Source organism: Saccoglossus kowalevskii, chromosome 1 (genome assembly GCF_978046115.1).
Source record: "Saccoglossus kowalevskii chromosome 1, keSacKowa6.1, whole genome shotgun sequence".
NCBI lineage: Eukaryota > Metazoa > Hemichordata > Enteropneusta > Harrimaniidae > Saccoglossus > Saccoglossus kowalevskii.
In genome coordinates this window covers 36091876-36112781 of record NC_140641.1, presented here as the reverse complement: position 1 = coordinate 36112781, position 20906 = coordinate 36091876, and the positions used below count along the sequence as shown (strand labels likewise).

Sequence of the window (20906 nt, the reverse complement as noted above, 5' to 3'; positions counted from 1 at the left end):
CACATGTTGGCCTACTACTGTCTAAATCTAGCCGCCAACTCCAGAACTTAGTGAACCCTCAGCCTAGTGACATTCATACAATCCACAGACCTTAGGTTTTTAAATTTGCAATTACTATATTTGCTCTAGTAACAGTAGTGTAAATGAATGATTACCTCAGCTGCCTTAGTCTGTTTTCTTCGCTTTGTTACTGACTCCAGAACATTTGCTATACAGTTCCTGTTCCACCCACTATAAATTTGCATATCTTGAACTTTAGCCTTTGAAAAAACACCCAATCATGTAAGATATGTTAGTACCAAAGGTCAGCCACTTGAACAATTGATGTTACATTTTCAAAGTCAGAATGTACAATTACTGTAGTTGTGTTGAGATGGTTGACATCTTTTTGAGTAAAATATCATTCACTGTTACCTTTATCAGCGATGGGAAGTTCTCTTGTCGGGAGACGAATAGATTGGGTAAGCGGTCTTTTGTTGGAGATGACTATAGCCATATATGTTTATGCAGCTTGCGTGTATCCTGTATAAATGTATTTAAATCATCAAAACATGTATACTGAACCAACAGCTCTTTTGGCTTAAATATTGGCATTTTTCGCAAAAAAATCGTATATTCTGGAGTCTATTTTCTAGTGACGAAGCAAAGAAAAGAGATGGAGGCAGTTGGGGTGCCTTGTAGCTACCAAACCAATCAATATTTATTTGAATTTGTAACGGTCTGGAACATTAAAATAAATTCTAATAAATGGGATGAGTCATCTCAGTAAAAATATACATATTTATTGTGAAACATTTTAATAGAGATTTGGCAGCTTTCATAATCACCTTATTATCAAATGATTACAGCAACAAAGCAATCACTCTTACTCAGTGCTCTAATGTACAGGTTACCTTTCCAAATATCTCCACCCAGTCTAGACTACTATTGATGACATACACTTGTATTGTGAAGTAGTTTCACCCATGTCATATGTGGTAGCAATTCTCGTCTACGCCTTAGACTGACTCGTAACCCATAGTCGAGCTCCGGAGTATCATCTACAAGTATCCGTACAGTTCTATTTGGTGTTGTTAGTTCATCCAAAGTCTCTCTTTGGGGTGTGTGCATCAAAGACGAGAAGTCATTCGCTCCAAACGTTAATTTATGCATGTTTCTTTCCACTAATCTCCGTGATCTCCTGCGTGGAGTGTCAAAATTGGGCATTTCTGCTTCACGTGTCACCTTTCTTGATTTCTTCTGTATTTCTCTCATTTCCAAAATAATATCGTCATCAGTTTGGCAAAGAATAGGGATAGTTCGATCTGAATTCCAATTATGATCTGTGAGGGCAGCCTACATAGAAATAACAAGTTACCGGTATACTAAATTTGAATAATAAACATTGTTATACATTAATAATAATAGTGAATTATTGCATAATTCAGCATATAGTTCCTTGACCTTAATGTCTGTTTACCGGTAATCTGCGAGTTTATTGCGTTCTATTTCAAACTTTTTCAAAACGCATACTGATCAGACAACATCTGTACGTCATTGCATATAGAAATGCATAATTTTACTAAAAACTGATTTACTGATTTTTTTTTCATTGCTTATGAATTATTAATTTACACAAGAAAAATTAATCTTTCAGCTAAACCACATCATGCAACTGGCCCTTGATTTAATTGGTAGTTTGACGGTGTACTGAAGGACAGTTTATAATCCTTTCAGCACAGTGTCATTTGATTCAAACTTTCTGTTATTCATTTATGTCACAGAATGATTCTTAGAAGCAGTGTATTTGGGGTCCTGCTATACAGGCAGCAAACTCATCTCTGATCAGCCTTATCATAAATTAAATATGTCATTTTAACTTCATCGCTAAATATTTTCATCTAAGCATACAAAATGTTGGTAAAACTGGATCAACTTACTATTGCATTAGGACTTGTTCTTGTTCCATCTCTGTTTCTGACGCATTTATCAATCATACCGATTTCACTGTTTGTTTCAGGATTCTCTGCAACTTGTCCATTATTGTCAGAGATATGTTCTGGAGTGTTAAACTGACAGTCAAGACTTGGAGTTATCTGATCAGCCTTGACTGGAGAGTTACATTTCAATCTTGTAAACAATGCCTTGGTACTGTCACTTTCATTTCCGCAAAGCATAATGTCACCTTCGGCATCCAGTTCAAAACTCTCTGTTTCACTTTCAGACTCATCCTGTAACGGATTTTGATCAATAAATGGCAATGGGCGATACTTTTCTAACACTTTCTTTGATGTTTTATTTTCTTTGATGGATGCATTTTTAGACCTTGATAGATGCCCTGACGTCAAAGTTTGGTTTGATTGAATTTGACACTTCCTTCTTTTTGTCTTTCTTGGTTGTGAACACTGGTTCATCCTACTGAACTGAGGTGAAACCTAGATAATTGGAAAATGAAAAGAAATCAAGGAACATTGTCAGTAAACTCAAGATATTCAAGTCCAAATATTTTTACAAGAGGCAAAAATTTCATTGTATGACCTGATTTCTGGTAGTGAATCATTATGTAAGACAAAAAACACAAGAACATGAAATAAATTATTTCATGGAACTTTTCACTTTCAAATAACAATAATTTGCAAGGTACTCGCTAGTTACTATATGGAAAGAAAACTAACAATTCTAGTGACAGTTGATGTCACTGTCAAGTTTAGCTTATCAATTATTAGGTTGTCATTACTATACATATGACATTTTCCTATGTAGAATATCAAAAAGCTTTTTAGTACAAAACACACTTTTTTATTTTATTTATTACGCAGATCATACCTATCAAAAGATTTGGAAAAAAATATTATCAATACACAAATATATATTGATATCAATATTACATTTAAACTTTTGAAATTACCAGTTGCACGAGTCCATCAAGTCTATTGTCGGACACAAAGTTTTGTAAGGGGGTCGCCTAGTTGTCCATCAACTTTTTTGAGCAGTACTGGTAGGTTATTTAATAAGTGTCAATAAGTTAATAAATGATCTACTAGTAGTAAACTTGTTTTGCTTGTTTTTCCTTTGTATTCTGTTGTTTCGTTTCTGAAAAAAGTTTCTGTGTGCCCTTATGCAGTAATAGTGATGATCTAAAACATCATGTGTGCACTCTTTGAGATGGAAATGTTTTGAAGTATACTAACAGTGGTTCTCATTGGCAATACAGTTTCCAGTTATCCGACGTCATCCTGCAGCTTTACTATGCGCGTCTGGCAACTAAAATAATAATTATGCGTGGGTGGTGACTCAAACATTTGAGGATGTACACGGTGAGATTTAATGTGGTTACGCACCGTTTGACGACACCTTAAATAGTACATGTATATCATTTTATTTTTTTAATACAACCACAAAGTAAGAAGCCAAAAGTTGATTCAATGAGTAAGACAAAAATAAGCTGGCTGCCCGACTTTTGATGGATTAAAAGTCAATCAGCATTCTGAGGCAATTTACTGCAAGTTACGGTGTCCTTGCTGTCAAATGAAAGTGTAGGAATAAATACTAGAGATATGGGCAAAACAAGTTTGTTACTGGCAGTACTCATCTCAAGAGAGAAAGGCTCAAAAGGAAAAAGAAGCTCTAAATTTCCAGAAAAAAAATAGATGAAACCCCTGCAAAGAAAATTAGTCAGCATCTCAATAACAATACAGTTGATACTTTGAATTGGAGCATGAAATGCTGTTGATTTATTAATACAACTAAAACTATCAATGTGAAACTATCAGCAATATTGCAATTCCAAAATGTTTTCGTTTGGAAACATAAGGGCGATAAGACTTGATTTTTGACACAGGACATTTGAATCGAATGGTTTCTTTTGTTTTAGTGCAGAAACATTGCAACATTGTTTTTTGGTGAATATAAAATGTTTTCTGTACCAACAACAGATTTTGTTATGCCAATCGAACAATTTCAACAATTCCTTACTGGAACGTCTCCTGTACAAAACAGTCTTCAACTTTTCAAAATTTCACAATGGTACCGGTACTAGCCCAAAATCAACTTCACGTTCAGTGTGACTATGGTTGTAGCAATTTTCACACCACTGTACAAAAAGATGCACATTTACAAATTCACTCGAGTGTACAAGGATAGTGGAAATAGATGGAAACACAAAACGGGTACATCACTCAAGAAAATTGATGATTTGATTGCTGGCTGGGATATCACTGTTGTGGATGGCAACAGCTTACAGAATGTTGTAGTTTGTGCGACTCTCTTGGCACGGTCAACTGACTTTTAGCTTTCTTTTTTTACTATTCTGATGTGTTCTTGGTCTCATTTTGTATATACATGTACCAGTCAGGCACTGACAAGTAAGTAAGTAGGTCCAGGACGTAGTCAACATGGGACTCTGAATCACAAATACAATGTACATGCACACCACAAAGAAAGAGCCAACTTGCAGCATTAATGAACAAAATTCACATTTATGCTGGAGAGAAACAGTATACATATGTACAAGTTTACTTCAAAGTGGAAATAATATACCTATTTTTCTATTGTTGGAAGGTCGGCAAGTGGTATTTCCATAAGCTGTAATCATTTTATTTATTTTCGTAATTTAAATGTTCTAAAAATGTAATCAGCTTATATAATTTTATTTTTCCCTAATTTGTACAAAGATCTTATTTTTTGTAAGCGCATAAAGCATTTTTCACAGTAAATGTTGTAATTCGTATGCAATTTCCAATTTTTATTCTTAAACACGAAATATCAAATATTTTATAAAAATGCAATTAGGTATTTGCTATATCTGTAAAGTGTAAAAACCCATTTTTGACTGTAAATTGAACTTTTGTTTTATTTACTGTAAAAACCTAAAATGCTTTTTTTATTCCGGTAACCTTTCCAACTTGAAGAAAACAAAACAAACGACTGACAAAAAATGATGTGTATGATGTAGACAAATCAGTAAGAAAAAGATACTATGGAACCCATGGTATACGTAAAAATGTAAGTATAAAATTAATGTCAGTGAGTAAAATATTAAAAAAACAAACAAAAAAAACCTGCAGCCCACCTTGACAAATTGATAACCCCTAATATTGCTAAACCGCAAAAACTTTAAATTTCATATATTGGGATAAAGAAAAAAAAAAGGATTTTTGCATGAAGTTACATGGATAGAAAAAATGCATTACTATGGCAATGGAAAAAATGGTTATATTTATTAATTTATATATATTTTCGTAAATATCTCTGACTGCGAAAGACATGCATCACATGTAATAAGATAAACGTTTATGGTTGTAAGTATTTACTATATTTCTATGTAAAACATTATAAAGCTATTCTATAAAATCAAAACGATTCATTGGTGGTAATATTTCCACAGTGAATGCGCCGACGTCGTGTTGGACTTTAGCGATACGTGATTTTACGTCTTTGGTTGTCACCATGTCATTATTTCTTGTGTAAAAAATCAGTTCAGAGGTTAGCAGTTGTATATTTTGATGATTGGATCTAACAACATACTTTGAGTTATTATTTTTTGGAAAACAAGTTATTATTATCCGTTTTGTGATGTAATGTACCTTTTGGGTCCTACTAATTACTGCAGTAATTTTAGGCAGTTTTGCGTGGTAGATCTACAAAACTCTACCGCCGTAGCGTAGGGTCGAACATCTCGCTCAATCATTAATAATAGCTTACCCATTCAACCGATGTTTCCTCGTCCAGATGCCTAACATCAGCTGTTGGCGGGTTTCTGGCATTCATTATCGGCGACACATACGCCCTTGGTAAATTCATCGGACTTTCAACAAAAGAAAGTTTCGATTTCTGATTACACGACTTTTTTCTTCGTCTCGGCATTTTGCTTCCTTGTGTTTTCAAAGGAAATTTAAAAATCCCTCTGTGTTGTACTTTTTTTTAAGGTCACAGGTCAACTCATCGAAGGACTGTTCAATTAGTATAACAGCGATTCCGATTGGTCAATAACACAACAAAGTGAATATGAACAAGAGGTTTATATGGCACAATTAGTCAGATTTATGCCACTTTTGCAGATGAAATTATTAGCTACTCTCTAGAAAATACAACATCAGCCTTTTACACATCAAAGTCTGCCATGATAACAGTGAAATAGCATTAAATTAAATCTTTTATTTCAGCCAATGCCAGCTCGTGTACCAAATTGTTTTCACACCCATTGTAAATCTCGCGAGATCTTCTAACGGAGTCAAAATACCGCACGATGATTGGCTGGCGTAAACGAGATCTTAATTTAAAAACTCGACCTCCGCGTATTTTCAAAGTGTACATCCATGCCTGGCCGCGTCTTGTTGTTCTATTTCGAATTTGACGCTTATCTTGGCTAAAATAAGCCCATGCTGGATAAGGCAAGACCCATGACGGTAAGTTAATGAATTTAAGCCTATTTATCAAATATTTTCCTCTCTGATTAAAACAAATCGCCGCGACCACGACCAAAACAAAAGCGTCTCGTTTAAATCCAAGTTTACTTTTTCATTATTTATAGTTTACTATCAGTACTAAATATTTGTAAACAAACCCAGTGTGTGAAAAACAAATTCACGTGTCGGTAAAAAGGACCTCCTGCTCAAATTATCAGTGAACTGACAGGTACAATATATTTAATTATGCTAATTAATATTAATTGTTTTGTATATTGGTACAGTATTTAGAAAATTATTTTATGTAAGGCCAGACTTTTTTTATTGCTTGTTTCTCAAGTTTTTATAAGGCAATTTTTTTGAGGAGGGCAGAAAAAAAAAAATTCTTTTTTCCATTAGATTTGTGTGATTCTCAAAGAATTGTAAGTGAGATCATTGATCAGAGAGAAGAAATGAAATAAAATTTTATTCCATGTATAACCTTGTTTCTCATCTGCGCGAGACTTCGGTACTTTGATCATGATACTCCCCGAAAATGCAACTTGGATTTGTTATGCGGCGGGCGGTAAAAAATAAAGATAAAAATAATATTTTTTTAGCATTGTTTGCGCTTACAAGTCGGCGGGCTCAAGAAATTAGGCTGAAATAAAATTTTATTTTTATTTCATTTTCAGCTCCTGTTCATTCGGCGGGTTCGCAAAACAAGGGTTAATAAAAGTCTGGCCTAATATGCCACTATACAAAGCTGCAGCCTATAGGTTTATTTAAATAATAAAGCTTTCAAATAAATTAAATTTGATAGAAAACATCATTATTTGTAATATTGAATTGACAGGTACTTTTCATGTCTAAGACATATCCCAAAATTGTCATTATTTTTAGTGGGCTTTTAGGATGAAATGCACTTTGTTGGTACTTAATGTCAAAGTGTAGTCTATAAACCGCTGTTAAATTGCTATTTTCTGTATATTATTGAGAGTTGTTCTTAAAATACAGAGACAGTTGTTCTGAATAAAAAAGTCCTTGTATATTATATTATATTCTACTGAAACCATTAATTGTAGACATACAAAATATCATTACTCCTGTATGTATGTATAGATATAAATAGTTGTAGGCATAATGGTCTTTTTTGCCAATTACCAATCTGTTTTGCCATTTGGCAGATGATATTGTTTGTGAAAGATACATAATATTTACCAAATCATTAGTAATATGAAATATAGTACAAAGACTTATGATAAAAAATGTGTTGATCATGTCTGCATGTGCATTTCTGTGGGTGTCAGAAATATTTAAATAATAATTTTCTTTTTTTTACCCAGATTGACCTAAAAATACCATTAATGGTGTGATGAAACTATTGAGAAAAACCTAAAAAGACAAGATTCATACTGAAATAATGGATAAATATAATCCAAGGAAATCTCGGGATCAGACAGACGGAGGACGAATTTTCCTAAATCATGACCTCACTTTTAAAACATGTGGAAGTGAAGACAATGTGAAATCACTAATTGACAGGATGAGTAATCAGAAACATTCAAGAAAGGTTATCATTCTTCGTCATCCAAAACCCAAGAGCACCTTGTCTGAAGAACCCCCAAACAAACAAGTCACCAGTAATGTCACAGGCATGTCCACAGTGTTGTCTAGTACATTCAAGTCCACAGAAAGCAGGAATACTGCAACTACTCTACAAAGTGTTCAACGGAATTCATTGCATGATACAATGTTGAATAATCTGCAAAGCCGTGACAAACATAATATGAACACAACTTGTGGCATGACTAGTATTCAGAATCGTACATCCTTATTAGGTAATAACTCGTATGTTATGTACCCAAATATGGTGGAAAAGAATTGTACACGAAAGACGTCAATGACGCAAAGCTACAACAGTGCCACCCAACAAGGTGTTAGGATGGCATCTGCAACTATGGTACCTATGCGCAAACAGTCAAAAGGTATGGTTGTTGCTATAATGTGATATCTATCATTTTAAATTATTAATAATAAACAGTTCTCCATTGTGGAAACCTCTCAAATGATTTAACAGATAGTAATAAAATGTAATATGGCAATAGTTATCTGATTTATGAGAAATTATTTATCATAAAAACTCCTATTAATTTACTGTAAAATTTCTTCTACAAAACATGTTGTAAAACATCACTTTACATTGCCAGTGATTTCTAACCGGAGTTTGCAATACATTGTATACTGGTTAGCAACAATTGCAACAAACATGAACTTCACCCTTTTTTACTTGTAACATAAATGTACATGTACATGTAACTACAGGCATTTGGCAAGGAAAAAATACTTCTAAACAAAGAATATAGATTGATACATTTTCTCAGTCATTGCTCTGACAACTTGATTGACTTTGGCCCCATGTTGTTGAAACGTTGAAATCACAGAATTGTGCTGTTTTCAGTTCTCTAAAATTTTGTCCGCCTCATCTTTTTTTACTAGACCAATGTCTAGAATCAAATTTAGGCATAATGAAAAAAAATTTTGCCTGGTCTTGGGAACACTGGAACAATTTAACATCACTTGTACATTTATGTAGTACCAGCAGCATGGTACACTTGATATATAGAGATGTCATACTACAATCGGGGATCTTGCCAGCCTAATGGGAGTGCTGGTCATTCATGAATATTATACATGTATGTGTCAATGAATATTAATGACTTGGTCACAGTGCAAATAATTTTTTTTATTGTAGTCAAAATATTATGTTTCACAATTTAGAAGAGTTTGAAAATATAAATGAAAAATTCTCAAAATGCAAATACTGCAGACTAAGAACAGCAGCAAATAAATTATTGTTTCAATGTCTATTGTAAAAGGTTAAATGAAATGCATTTGAAATGTTTTAACCAGTAATTTGTTCACAAGTTTCATGATTACTGCAAAAAATCGACCACGTAATTAATTGACGAACTGTTTATTATTTGTACCTTAATAAGCTTCTAAAATGTTTACATTCACAGTAATGAACGAACAAATAAAACTTCCAATTGATCATCAATGTTACGAAATGTGCCTTAGTTTTATCAGGAACAATTATTTTTGATCACTGGATTGCTTCGGTAAAAAAAAAACACAGGCCAATGGGTCAAGAATGCCATTAACTAATCAGAATGCTGCATGGTAATGCAGGTAGAACCCAAAATTTCTCTAATGTTGTTTGGATTGATGTTTCCTTTAACTTAATTTCCATAATAATTTACTTTTTGTCTTTCCATTGTTTTTTTTTTATAAATTACATTGTATTCATCTTATTAACACTTAGAACAATGATTTTAGTTTTGGTTTGAAATTCAAGCATAATAATTGTAGAATTTACACAATATGCATTATGATCACTTTTAAAATCATAATAAGATGTAATATATTAAAGTATTATAAAAAAAGTATTATAAACTTAACACATGTAGACATGTAGTAAAAGTGTGGATCACATTCTTTTCACATTGTACATCTCAAATAGCAGACAAATATTAGTTGCTAATAGGCTAAAAGTCTTTTCATCAAAAATTAATGTATTTTACAGTAGATTATATCATGTGCATACTGTGTACGTCCATGCTTAGATTCATAGTGCCAAATGCTCCTCGACTAGTCAGAAAGAACTAACTCCAATATTTTTAGTATTCGGGTGGTACACGCAATGTTAATATTTTTTGTGACCATTTCTGTTTCTTCATTGTAAAAGTCAGCGACGTCTCAATTAATTAATTTCATAATTTTATTTTCCCTCAAATGCGTAATATCCCTCTCAATCTGTCACATGGTGAATTAAAATTGTCATTTGCATTTTTCGAGGGGGATGCTCGGGTAAGCGCCCACCCCAAAAAAAATCATGTTTTTCCCTGAGTTTAGGACACTGGACACTAATGCAATTTGTCTTGTGAATGTCTTGTCTTTGTCACTACAATATCTGCATGTACATTGTAGGAATGCATTTAAAGTGCCTGTGAAATGGCTGCTATTTTCACGCCTAAAATTATCAATTGATACTTAAATATTATTAATTTTTATGTTTCTAAGCATGAATTATTTAAGTGATAAAATGTGTTTTAAACTCAGTCTATGGCAACTTTATTTTTGTGTATTTTAAAACGAGGCTCCTCATTAGCTTCTCATTTGCATACAGAAATTCCCCTTGTGACGTCAGAAGGGGAAGTCACATGGCAGCTTGCAATGCCGATACGTGTAAATAAAGCAAATTTCTTGTGCAGTTTTCTCGTCTTTGACTATATTGTCACTTATGTACTTGGTCGTCGAGGAAGAATGGACCATAATGAACACATAGTATCAATTTTTGTTGCATGGGGTTGAGTTAGATGCGAAATATGTCCGTTCTGGTGTAGCTGGTCACTGTGATCGTCACCGACACCGGCGCACGTTTGTACACTGTTGCTGGACAAAATAGAATTTGACGTCGGAATTATCTCGTTATTTAGCAGGTTACTAGGCTGAGTAAAACTTTCAAAATTAATATAAAAGAGAACATATTTTGACATTCTGAACATTAGACTATAGTGATCACTATAAAATAATTAAAAAAACGACAAATCAGTTACTAAATAAATGACAGCCGCGTGGAAATAAATTGACATTTTGTTGAAGTAGGTGAATGCGTCGGGTCACGGCGTTAAATTGAATAACAAAAATAATCAAGATCGACACACATACAGATAAAGTGGATTCGAGTTAGCTTGATCCATGGCGTGATTGTCATAATTATAACATCGTATTAAAACTTTATTTGCTGGAAAAAACACATTGACCAAGCCTGGTTTCTTATTTTATAAATTATTACGCAGAGCAAGCTGCAAGCATGGAGGTAAAAAAGAACAGAGGTGTGAATTCGACATTCAACACCAATCACCAAACAATTCAGAAACTTTTAGCCTTCGAAAGTGAAAACAGTTAGCAGTGTGAGAAATATCCCAAATTTACTTGGATACGAGTAATCATTTTCAGCAAAAAAATCAATAACTACCCTTTTCAGTGGGACACAGATCTAAAATGGGAAACGTGAGGGTAGGCATTGCACAGGCACTTTAAACTAAGCTTTGGTTGTGGTTGGACACAGTCTCTGAGTCTCTCACCATGGTGGTCTAACAGAGGGACTGTCAGTTGGAAAAAGTTTTCACTACATCAGCTTTTTTTGATTGTTAGATTCACAGCTCATCAACATAATTCACACTATGCTCTTTTTTGGGGGGTGATTGAGGGCATAATTCACTGCTACCTGTATGTTATGTAACACCTGTTATACAGACTTGTTCAAACAATCTTTTTCAAAGCTTCCTCCTATTTGCATGCCAATCAAAGCAGTATTCTAAGCTTTTTGACCAGTTGAAAAGTGTGAATTATGGTACTTACTATGCGACATGGTACATTGCAGAGGCAGTTACAGAAGTAATACAACCAGGAGAGCAGACCAGATTGAAGCCACAGGACGCCATGAATGACAGTTTAACCAATATTACATGGTTGGGAGGTGCAAGTGTTAATCCTAACTTAGAGATAAAAGTTGAAAATGAACGATCAAAGGTAATGGTAAGTGACAATATTGTGATACTGGAATAAATTACTTCTAAGTTAACAAGTCAATTCACCCGATTTACTCATCACTGTATCTTCTCTGAAATCAAGGTGTAGCTAATCAATGAAAAGTCAAAACTTGCATTCCACAATAAGGTTACTGACACTACAGCTAATAGTTAGTCGGAACATGGAGCTAAAAAAAGAAGGAGAGAGGACCCTATTGTCTTTCCTGTGTACCACGTTAGTTGGTTCTTGTTTGCTTAGCCAAAAGATAAACAATCTCTTCCCTGTTGTCTGTTTAATCCTTCTAATTGGATTACGTGATTCGTGTATATTCGGAACGCATTCGGTATTCGCCGGCACACTGTGTGCAAAGGCCTCTGGGACGGAGAGCGCGATTAGTTGACTGCGCATGCGCACAGTAACAAACAGTACAGTAATCTTCCAACCTAGCGGCGAACCATCGACATATGAAATGCGATCTTTACCGATCGCTGGATGTCGCTCGCAGAAAATGAAAATAGAGTCTAAAAGCCAACTTCACAACGATAATAAATCAAGTTGAACTGTTTTGCAAATGTTTGCGGAAAATTTGGTAATTAAGCCTCGAAAATCGTCAACTCACGGAGCACAAAAATGTTGTAAATTGACGCCAATTCTTGAATAATCGTCCGACTGTTGTGCTTCCGGTTTTTAAATACGCAGAATTACCTAATGCACCAATCACACGCCACTGCGCATACGCAGTGACCTTATTTGTTAACTGCGCATTCAGTTTTATGAGAGGGGCGTACATCTCACTTGAAATACAGGACTCTACGGCACGTCTCACTGTGCAAACATACACCAGCTATCGTGGATTTCCATAGAACGAAATTCAATGGGTTTAATTGGATAATCTGGGCGTGAAACAAAGGGAGTTTATTGGCTTATATTGCGTCCTCTCTCCTTCTATTTTTAGCTCCATGGTCGGAATACACTGTATATATACTGATCTGCAGTCGTATGTATCGATGACATTTCAAAGTTATCTACATTTACATGTAGCTGCAACCAACTTTAGCTTTGCTATTATCTACTGGTAACGTCTAAAAGCTGGCAATGTTTAGCATTGTTGTGGGAACAGTACAAGAGAGAGAGAGCATGAGTACTTTACCTTTTGTAAATGAAACTATTCTTTTTGGTGAACAGAGGAGACCACATGCATGTACATGTCACTATGAATCTTATCTTGCTTCTCAGTCTCCTTGTTGCAAATGACCTCAAACACCTCTTGTAATCCAGTGTTACATACATCAGTGTTCTCCACAAGGGGTTTTAGGCGGGCGGCCCACCCATCAAGTTTTACGGCTGCCCAGTAACTCTCAACACCCACCCACCAACGTACATCCAGCTGAAATTATTTGTAAAAAGCTTGCATTGTTCTTCCCAAGCCTAAACAAAAGAGTACCCAACCCTTTATTTTGCTATTGTTTCAAAAGTTCAAACATAAACAATGACCACTGGAAGTCTGCAAGCAGTTATCAAGTGTATTCATGGCAATATGTCAATCGCCTGAATTCATTGTCGCCCGACATTGTTGCCACTTATTGCTCATGATACGCAACTACAGTGGTTTCAATTTAAAGCTGTATTTTTAATAATCGCCTTCCGATCACGAAAGAAAGAGGTAAATACGAACAAAATGTATATGCACAGAAAATAAACAAATATATTAGCAGATTGCATGTAAACTTGAACAAAAATTAAAATTCTAGCCGTATTTACAACGTTCGCTCGATTTTCATCGTGAAAACAGCATGGAGAAGGCAAACTGGTGACCTTTTGGCCTACCCCATTCAACGACTATCGGGCACCCACCGCTGTTGGCGCTGTAACGATTAAGTATCTAAGTTGCATAGGAGAACAGCGCATTCTGGGTGTTCGTGTACTGAATTCGAAAGCCGTAATAAACATCAAACATGCCTGCCGGGTTAGTTTACGCGAGTATTCGTAATTGAATAATATTTTAGTTATCTTTTCCACGTACTTTTTTCAATTTATCCATTTGTTATGTCTAATCTTTCGAGAACATGGCAGATTCTCTTATTTTGCCGATCGCTAGCATTTTTTCTTGAATTACAAAACAACGTGTGAAAACGCAACGTATCGTGACCGTACATGCGTAAATGCATCTTACCGTCCGTCGGCACAGGTGAGTACTGATGCCACAAATAAAAATGGGTTTTGTTTTGACAAATCGTCCGTTTTGGCTTCGGGGTCAAATTACCTCGTATATTTTCTACATTATTATTAACTCAATTATGTTTTGTACCTGCTCTTTGTTACTCGAATAGATTAATTTACGAACGTATAAATCAACGATTTCAAACTTTTTGCATTTCGTAAATATTGATAGTGACCAATCTGTTTGTATTTCAAAAAATTGTAACATGTTTCAATTAAATTAAATTAACTTTAGTGTGTATTGCAGTTCATGACATAAATGCTAGAATGCTGTATGTAAATGAATGCAAATTTATGCTAATTAAGCCGCCCACCAGCTATTTTGGATTGTGGAGAACACTGCACATGTAGGTGAATGTACTTCCCTTCACAAGGTCAGTGTATCATAGTGTGTGGTAAGAATGTCACATTATAACAAGACATGACTCAACAAATAAAAACAATGACATTGTTTCCTTTTAGCAGTCATGGTGCAGTACAAGAAATACAATGTATCTCATTCTGTCACTAAAATATTTTTAGACACAATCAATACATTTTATCAAGGGTACACAAACTGGAGGATAGCACAAAACATCCCCCAGAGTTTAATTTCACATATTTTACAATATTGTTTCAATTCATGTGTTGTGTTGCATGTTTTTATTACATTGTACAAATTTGCACAAATTTGCATAAAATGCGGTCGATCGGCGAGCACCCACCACCACCGCGGTAAACCGCGAGTTTGATTTCCTACTCTTCCCTAAATCAGAATGTCTCTGGGCTATAGCAAATTCTTTCAAAGAGAAGGGCGTGGGAGACAGTTAGCAGTGCTTTATTGACGAGACGATACTGCACACACATTCCCTCGCAGTGATCGATACACAGTAACAAAACCCCGGAAGAACAAAAACACGCATGCGCAAGGCTAATTAGCATAATTTATTTGGATGAAAAAAAAAACAAAAGGCATGGCCGTTGCGTTGATTTTTTACCTTTTGCTATCAGTTCCAGTTACATGCGTTTTTGTCGATATTTATAGGAGTTCAAAGTGAATAAATATCGATACTAAATAACAAGTGAGTTATGTTTTTTTTGTTGGTAATCAATTCGATCTGGGATTTACCGTCGACATTCCGATTCACCCCGGCTACATAGGGATTGTGTCCTGGCGATTCACAAAATGTTTGCGGGTTGTGGTTGCTCGATTCATTGAACAAAACCCCTGGTACAAAGCACTTCTGTTCACATTATTCATGTGGTATACATATTTTGATAAAACATTAATGGCAGCATGTTTTTATCAGGACACTCTCAAATTTTTAATTATGTTTTTGGTGTTCCCAGACCATCGGTACGCTATGCTGGCCGTGGTAAACTGAATGAAACATTCTGTAAAAGGGTTAATTATTCACTGGGTTTTAATTTAGCTTATTTCGCTGACTGGAAAATGCGCTAAATTAAAACCCAGTGAATATGTAAAATTGATCATATAACACATTATCTAAATGATAAAACCGTGAATTTAAAACCCACTGGATATGCCTGAAATGGTAAATCAGCGAAATTTAAACCCAGTGAAAATTAGTCATTTTACAGTAATTGCCGGTTGAATGAAAGGTGTGAAAACGTGCTAACTTTGTCCTTTGTGATCTTTGGAGCTGATTAGTTGGCTGAGATTTAAGGCAGTACTCTGCAAGACATCCGGGAACTATGTTCGTTATATGCAGTTCAACTGATCGCTGCGGCTGCTGAAGCCTGGCCGTTGGCCGCGTTAGACAGGTGGCCGCTATATACAGGGTACTTTACATGTAAATTTCGTAGGCACTGTTCGGTTGAGACCGCTATAGGCAGGTGGCCGCTATATCCAGGTGCCGTTAACACAGGTTTGACTGTATCTTGTGTATAACTACATTGTATACTGTGGAATACTTTATTTTCGCTGGAATTAATTTCCGCTGAAAAGGCTTTTTGGGCGTTCTTTATGGAATTTATTTTCACTGATTTTTGATGAGTTAAATGTGAAATATAGGAAAAAAAGTATATTCGCTGGATTTTATTTTCACGGAATCATCCCTTCAGCGAAAATAGCAAAAATAAATTCCAAGCAAAAATAAAGTATTCTACAGTATATCTTCTGGTGTTAATTTAACAAACATTAGAACCATAGGCCAATATAATTCAATGTTAATAGATTTTTATTTTATTCTATCAACAGTCAATTCGGAAGGAGAGTCCGCATAAACGTCCCTCGTACTCGTATATGTCCATGATACAGTTTGCTATAAATAGTAAACCGGACAAAAAGATGACGCTACAAGAGATTTACCATTGGGTGGAGTCTACTTTCCCTTACTTTCAGTCAGCAAAGCCAGGATGGAAGGTGAGACTGAATTCACAGTCATTTTTATGCATGTATTATTATTTGTATGAACCATTTCAATGAAATAATAATTGAACTGACTTTTATTATTGTGAATTTTGGCCAAATTGAGGAGAATTCACATAATTGAAATGTGTTCCGTTAATGCCCCAACCCAGGCAACTGTTTCACTAATCCTTGATAGTTCATGGTGTACATGTACCATAGAAAAAAATTATGTGTATGGAATAATTAAAAGTACAACTTATTTTCCCCATAGAAAACATCAAAAGTGTACTGTAAAATACTTCACTTGGAATTAATTTTTGCTGAAGGAATGATTCAGAAGAAAATAAAATCAAGCAAATATTTTTTCCTATATTTTACATTTAACTCATCAAAATTCAGTGAAAATAAAATCCATACAAAACACCCAAAAGGTCTTTTCAGCGAAAATTAATTCCAGGTAAAATAAAGTATTTCACAGTATCTACATTTAAGCACATATGTATGATATAGTAATAGTATTGACTTATTAAAAACGTGATAAATAACAACATAACTGGAACATTATGGGAACTGTTACAACAATTTTTCTTAAAGGAAATGATCTCTTTTATTAGCAAGCTAATGTAGTGTAAAGAAAATGCTAAAAATCTGACCTCCTCTACATGCTAATGTCTTTGAAGTGCACATTATTAGAACCACACAATTTTTTTGCCGAATGGACACAGCTGAGCTAAATTGTAAAAAAAACTACATACAAATATATTTATATAAATAATATTTTGTCAAAATTCTGCTAGATTATAAATATAGATCAAAGTTGATGACATGTACAAATTAGTGCATGCAGAGGCGAGTCTATGGACAAAACACAATAAGTGCAACTGTTGGTTCACATGCGTTTCTATTGGAGATGCACTATTAATAGTGTGAGGAAAGAGAAGAGGGGTTTGGGATATTGGGATGATGACAGAGGGTGTCGTGTCAGACTATACTATCACTACAAAATAGTGAAACTTGATTGAGTATACTGTAGAACATGTTGAAATAACTGCATGCAATTTTAGCGAATTTGGTAAAGAAGTGGCAAGCAACATGATACAAGTTTGCATATATATATAGGCTTGATAGGATTCACATGAAGTTGACAAAATAACTTGCGCTAAGCACACATTGGTCAACAGTTTGTATACTTGACATTGTATCAGGTTCACATATAAATCGTTAGTTGTTTGCCATTGAAATATGTGCAAATATGACATTAAATGTCGAACATAATAAACAAACGACTGATTATAAAGTTTCAATAACAGAGCAAATATGATATATTTTCTCATTTATCTACTGAATTAAGATTTTAGGACTAAATATGCATTTTTATGAAAGAAGTTTTTTTAAAGTATTACAATTCCCAAATCAAATTTACACTAAATTGTTTGAACAAGTGATTTTTTTTTTGTCAATTATCTACTGCCTAATACTTAGTTCAGGAAAAGACCAGAAGTGACAGTTATTTATTTGTACCGGTATATTACAGAATTCAATACGACACAACCTGTCTCTACATGATGTCTTTGTACGTGAAAAGCCAGAGGTAAACGGAAAGTCGTCATTCTGGAAGTTAAAAGAAGAAGAAAAACAAATAAAAGTACAACCCTTTACTGGGTACTCAGGTGAGTAGACTCTTCAGTTTGTCAATCAGTGAGTGGTTAAATCACACCCCACTCATCGCAATTTCAAGCAATGTATTTTGTGTTGTGTACACATATGGTTGGATCTATGAGAACATAGGCACTACTGTATTTGCTCTGTGTGTAGTGTGTGTGCTTCCGTAAATCATAGATTTTAGTTGCGTTAGTATAACCTCATGAATATACATGAGGTCAGATAAATTTGGGTAGATGAATCAGTAATCAAAAAAACTAGGATAGTGTCAGGTGTTTTATAACTAAAAAACTAAAATAATTTTTTGTTCATGAAATAAAAAGCGGGCAGTGTCATCTAAAAGCTGCTATGAAGTGGTGGAGTTGAGGTTGTTTGTGTCCTGAACTCTATCCTATGGTTACATCAGTTATATTTTTAGTAAGATTTTGTACTCGGAAACATGGATTTTGTTCATTTATGTGTGTTCGTATTGAAGATATACATTGTAGTAGAGTAAATCCAGTAATGTTTTGTAACATTGTTTTGCTTATCAGAGAGTATATGTGAACAAATGTTGATATTGTGAAACTTTGCCAATTTGTTTTAGAAACATCAGCAAAATAAGATTTGATGTGAATATATGATGTTATATATCTGTCAACCTTTGCAACATTCATCTCATAATCCTTTGAGATCTGGTCTTCTATTCTTCTAGAGATGTCATATAGAGTATCGAGCATTCCAAATCTTGTATTAATGTTTTGTTCATTTTTGTTTTCACAGTTCCTGGTGCCCGTTCCAAAAATACACCAATCTTGCCAAGATTAACACAGTCTTATGCTATTATTCCTATTCCGTTAATGGTACAAGCTATGCCATGTATTTCGTCTCCTGTATTGACACCCTCCTTACCCATCACATCGACCCCAGCACCAAATTTCTTCACACCAAGCGGTCCCGAAAGTACAATGACGATGCGCCCAATGTGTCTTTCTAAGAATCTCAAACGATATGCACAGGAGAGTAATGGTGAACCAGGCAATAAAAAGGTCAAAATAGCTCCAAAGCTTTTGACTACTGACTCTTGTGAAAGCAATGCTAGAGTAAGCACAAGATACACATTCAATGGCTCATCTCCACATATATCCATAAATCAGGATTCTGGAATGGATTCTATGATCTCAGAAACTGAGCATTGTGTCACCCATCAGCCAACTATTGGACGTTTACCCATGCCTGAAATACCCAGAAAGAAACATGGTCGCAAATCTCGGAGACCGCACAAGATTGTCAAAGATGAAGATCAGCAAGAAAATGTGCATTTTGACGTTAGTTTTTCAGAAATATTTCCACCCTTTGATGGTTTGGAGTCATCTCCTCTACGGGGTTTAATGAAAACTCCACCAAAAATTGGTATCACTTTTACTTCAACTCCAAACAAAAATATGTCCAACATAGATGGACTGACTTCTTTTGGTTTTACACCATTGAAGACACTGGACCATATTGATAGTGGAATTGAGTCTTCTCATAGGTCAAGCAACAGAAAGTTTGGTAATAACTTGACTCCACTGGTGAACAATTTCTCAAGTCCAGGAGTAAACAGATTCTCAGACATGATTGGTTTCAGCAATGACCTTGTACTGACTCCTGATGCTACCAAAGCTGTTGACTGTATTGACGGATCAGCATTCAACTTTGATTTTGCATCACCCAAACTGTTGACTCCAAACAAATTTAAACTCAATAAATCAACAGATGGGGACGACTCACTGAGAATTGGCTCGCTCAGTGACCTTGGTCTGACCGGGTTAACACCAATGAAAGAAAACAAAATGGAATCAAACCAGAGTTTTACTAAGTTATGGAATGATGTAAGTTTCAGTGGAATCATGGGAGAAGACGATCTTGGAAACATTAGCTGGAGCAATTTACAATCAATTAATTGATCTAGAAGTCTGCATTGGAATTACTTGGAGTAAAGTAATATTCACAACCAAACATGCAACATTTCAACATTTGTTTCGTGCTGTGTAGCAGGTAACTGGGTTGTAAGCAAGTCTGCTGTGGTATATCCCTGCTCATATTATTTGCACTCATGTTGGTGTTGAAATAATGATGTCACAATCTTTTGGAGTACACAATCTTCTGCTTAGTTACTGTAAACTGTTTGTCACAGCTTGAAATTTTTGTTGAAGATATTTCATGAATGTTACTATGACTCTCTGTTAAAGAAACTATTCATTGCTAGTGCTACTAAATATTGTGACATCAGTTGAGACTTAAATTGTATTGCCTTACAATATTTGCTCTATTAGTATTGCATGCCAAGATTTTTCCATGGTCAAAATAGGTAATATTTTAATGATTTAGTATACATCCAGTTTGGTTAATATGAGCTTCTATTGAAAATGTGTTTTTAATGGAGCAAATACACTATAATTGTAAATATTATTTGTCTTTTTGTCAAGTACAAACCCAAGGACTTGTTTTTGGTTCTGTGCATTGTATACATGTGTCTGTCTTGCTCATTTATGGAATGATTTGTTAAAAATTCTGTTGCATTGATACAACATAAGAGAGTGACATAATATTTTTTTGGATATGATAAAAGTTGACCAACTGTGGATCATATTTATTCTCTAAAACACAAAATTTCCACTTGTTATTAACTTTTGCTGGGCTGGGCTCACAGTCTCACCATGTTTGTTCAAAATGTGACATACACA

General features: G+C 34.7%; 2 protein-coding genes across 3 annotated transcripts; one reads left to right on the top strand and one right to left on the bottom strand.

Annotated features, from left to right (window-relative positions):
• Positions 1-671: 671 nt before the first annotated feature.
• LOC100367503 (uncharacterized) lies at positions 672-6097 on the bottom strand. 2 transcript variants are annotated; one of them, XM_002731930.3, is made up of 3 exons: positions 5683-6097; positions 1920-2414; positions 672-1335 (listed from the first exon to the last, which is right to left on the bottom strand). In XM_002731930.3, the coding sequence occupies exons 1-3, from the start codon at positions 5842-5844 to the stop codon at positions 925-927; spliced, it is 1068 nt and encodes a 355-aa protein (XP_002731976.1). In that variant the 5' UTR covers positions 5845-6097; the 3' UTR covers positions 672-924. The 2 variants fall into 2 exon arrangements, with proteins under 2 accessions (XP_002731976.1, XP_077862941.1); XM_078006815.2 differs by lacking the exon at positions 5683-6097 and adding an exon at positions 5565-5664.
• A 109-nt stretch (positions 6098-6206) lies between these two features.
• On the top strand, positions 6207-20126 carry LOC100328990 (fork-head box M transcription factor). The gene is made up of 6 exons (XM_002731931.3): positions 6207-6386; positions 7712-8353; positions 11815-11969; positions 16384-16548; positions 18071-18206; positions 18961-20126. The coding sequence occupies exons 2-6, from the start codon at positions 7789-7791 to the stop codon at positions 20124-20126; spliced, it is 2187 nt and encodes a 728-aa protein (XP_002731977.1). The 5' UTR covers positions 6207-6386; positions 7712-7788.
• The last annotated feature ends 780 nt before the right edge of the window (positions 20127-20906 follow it).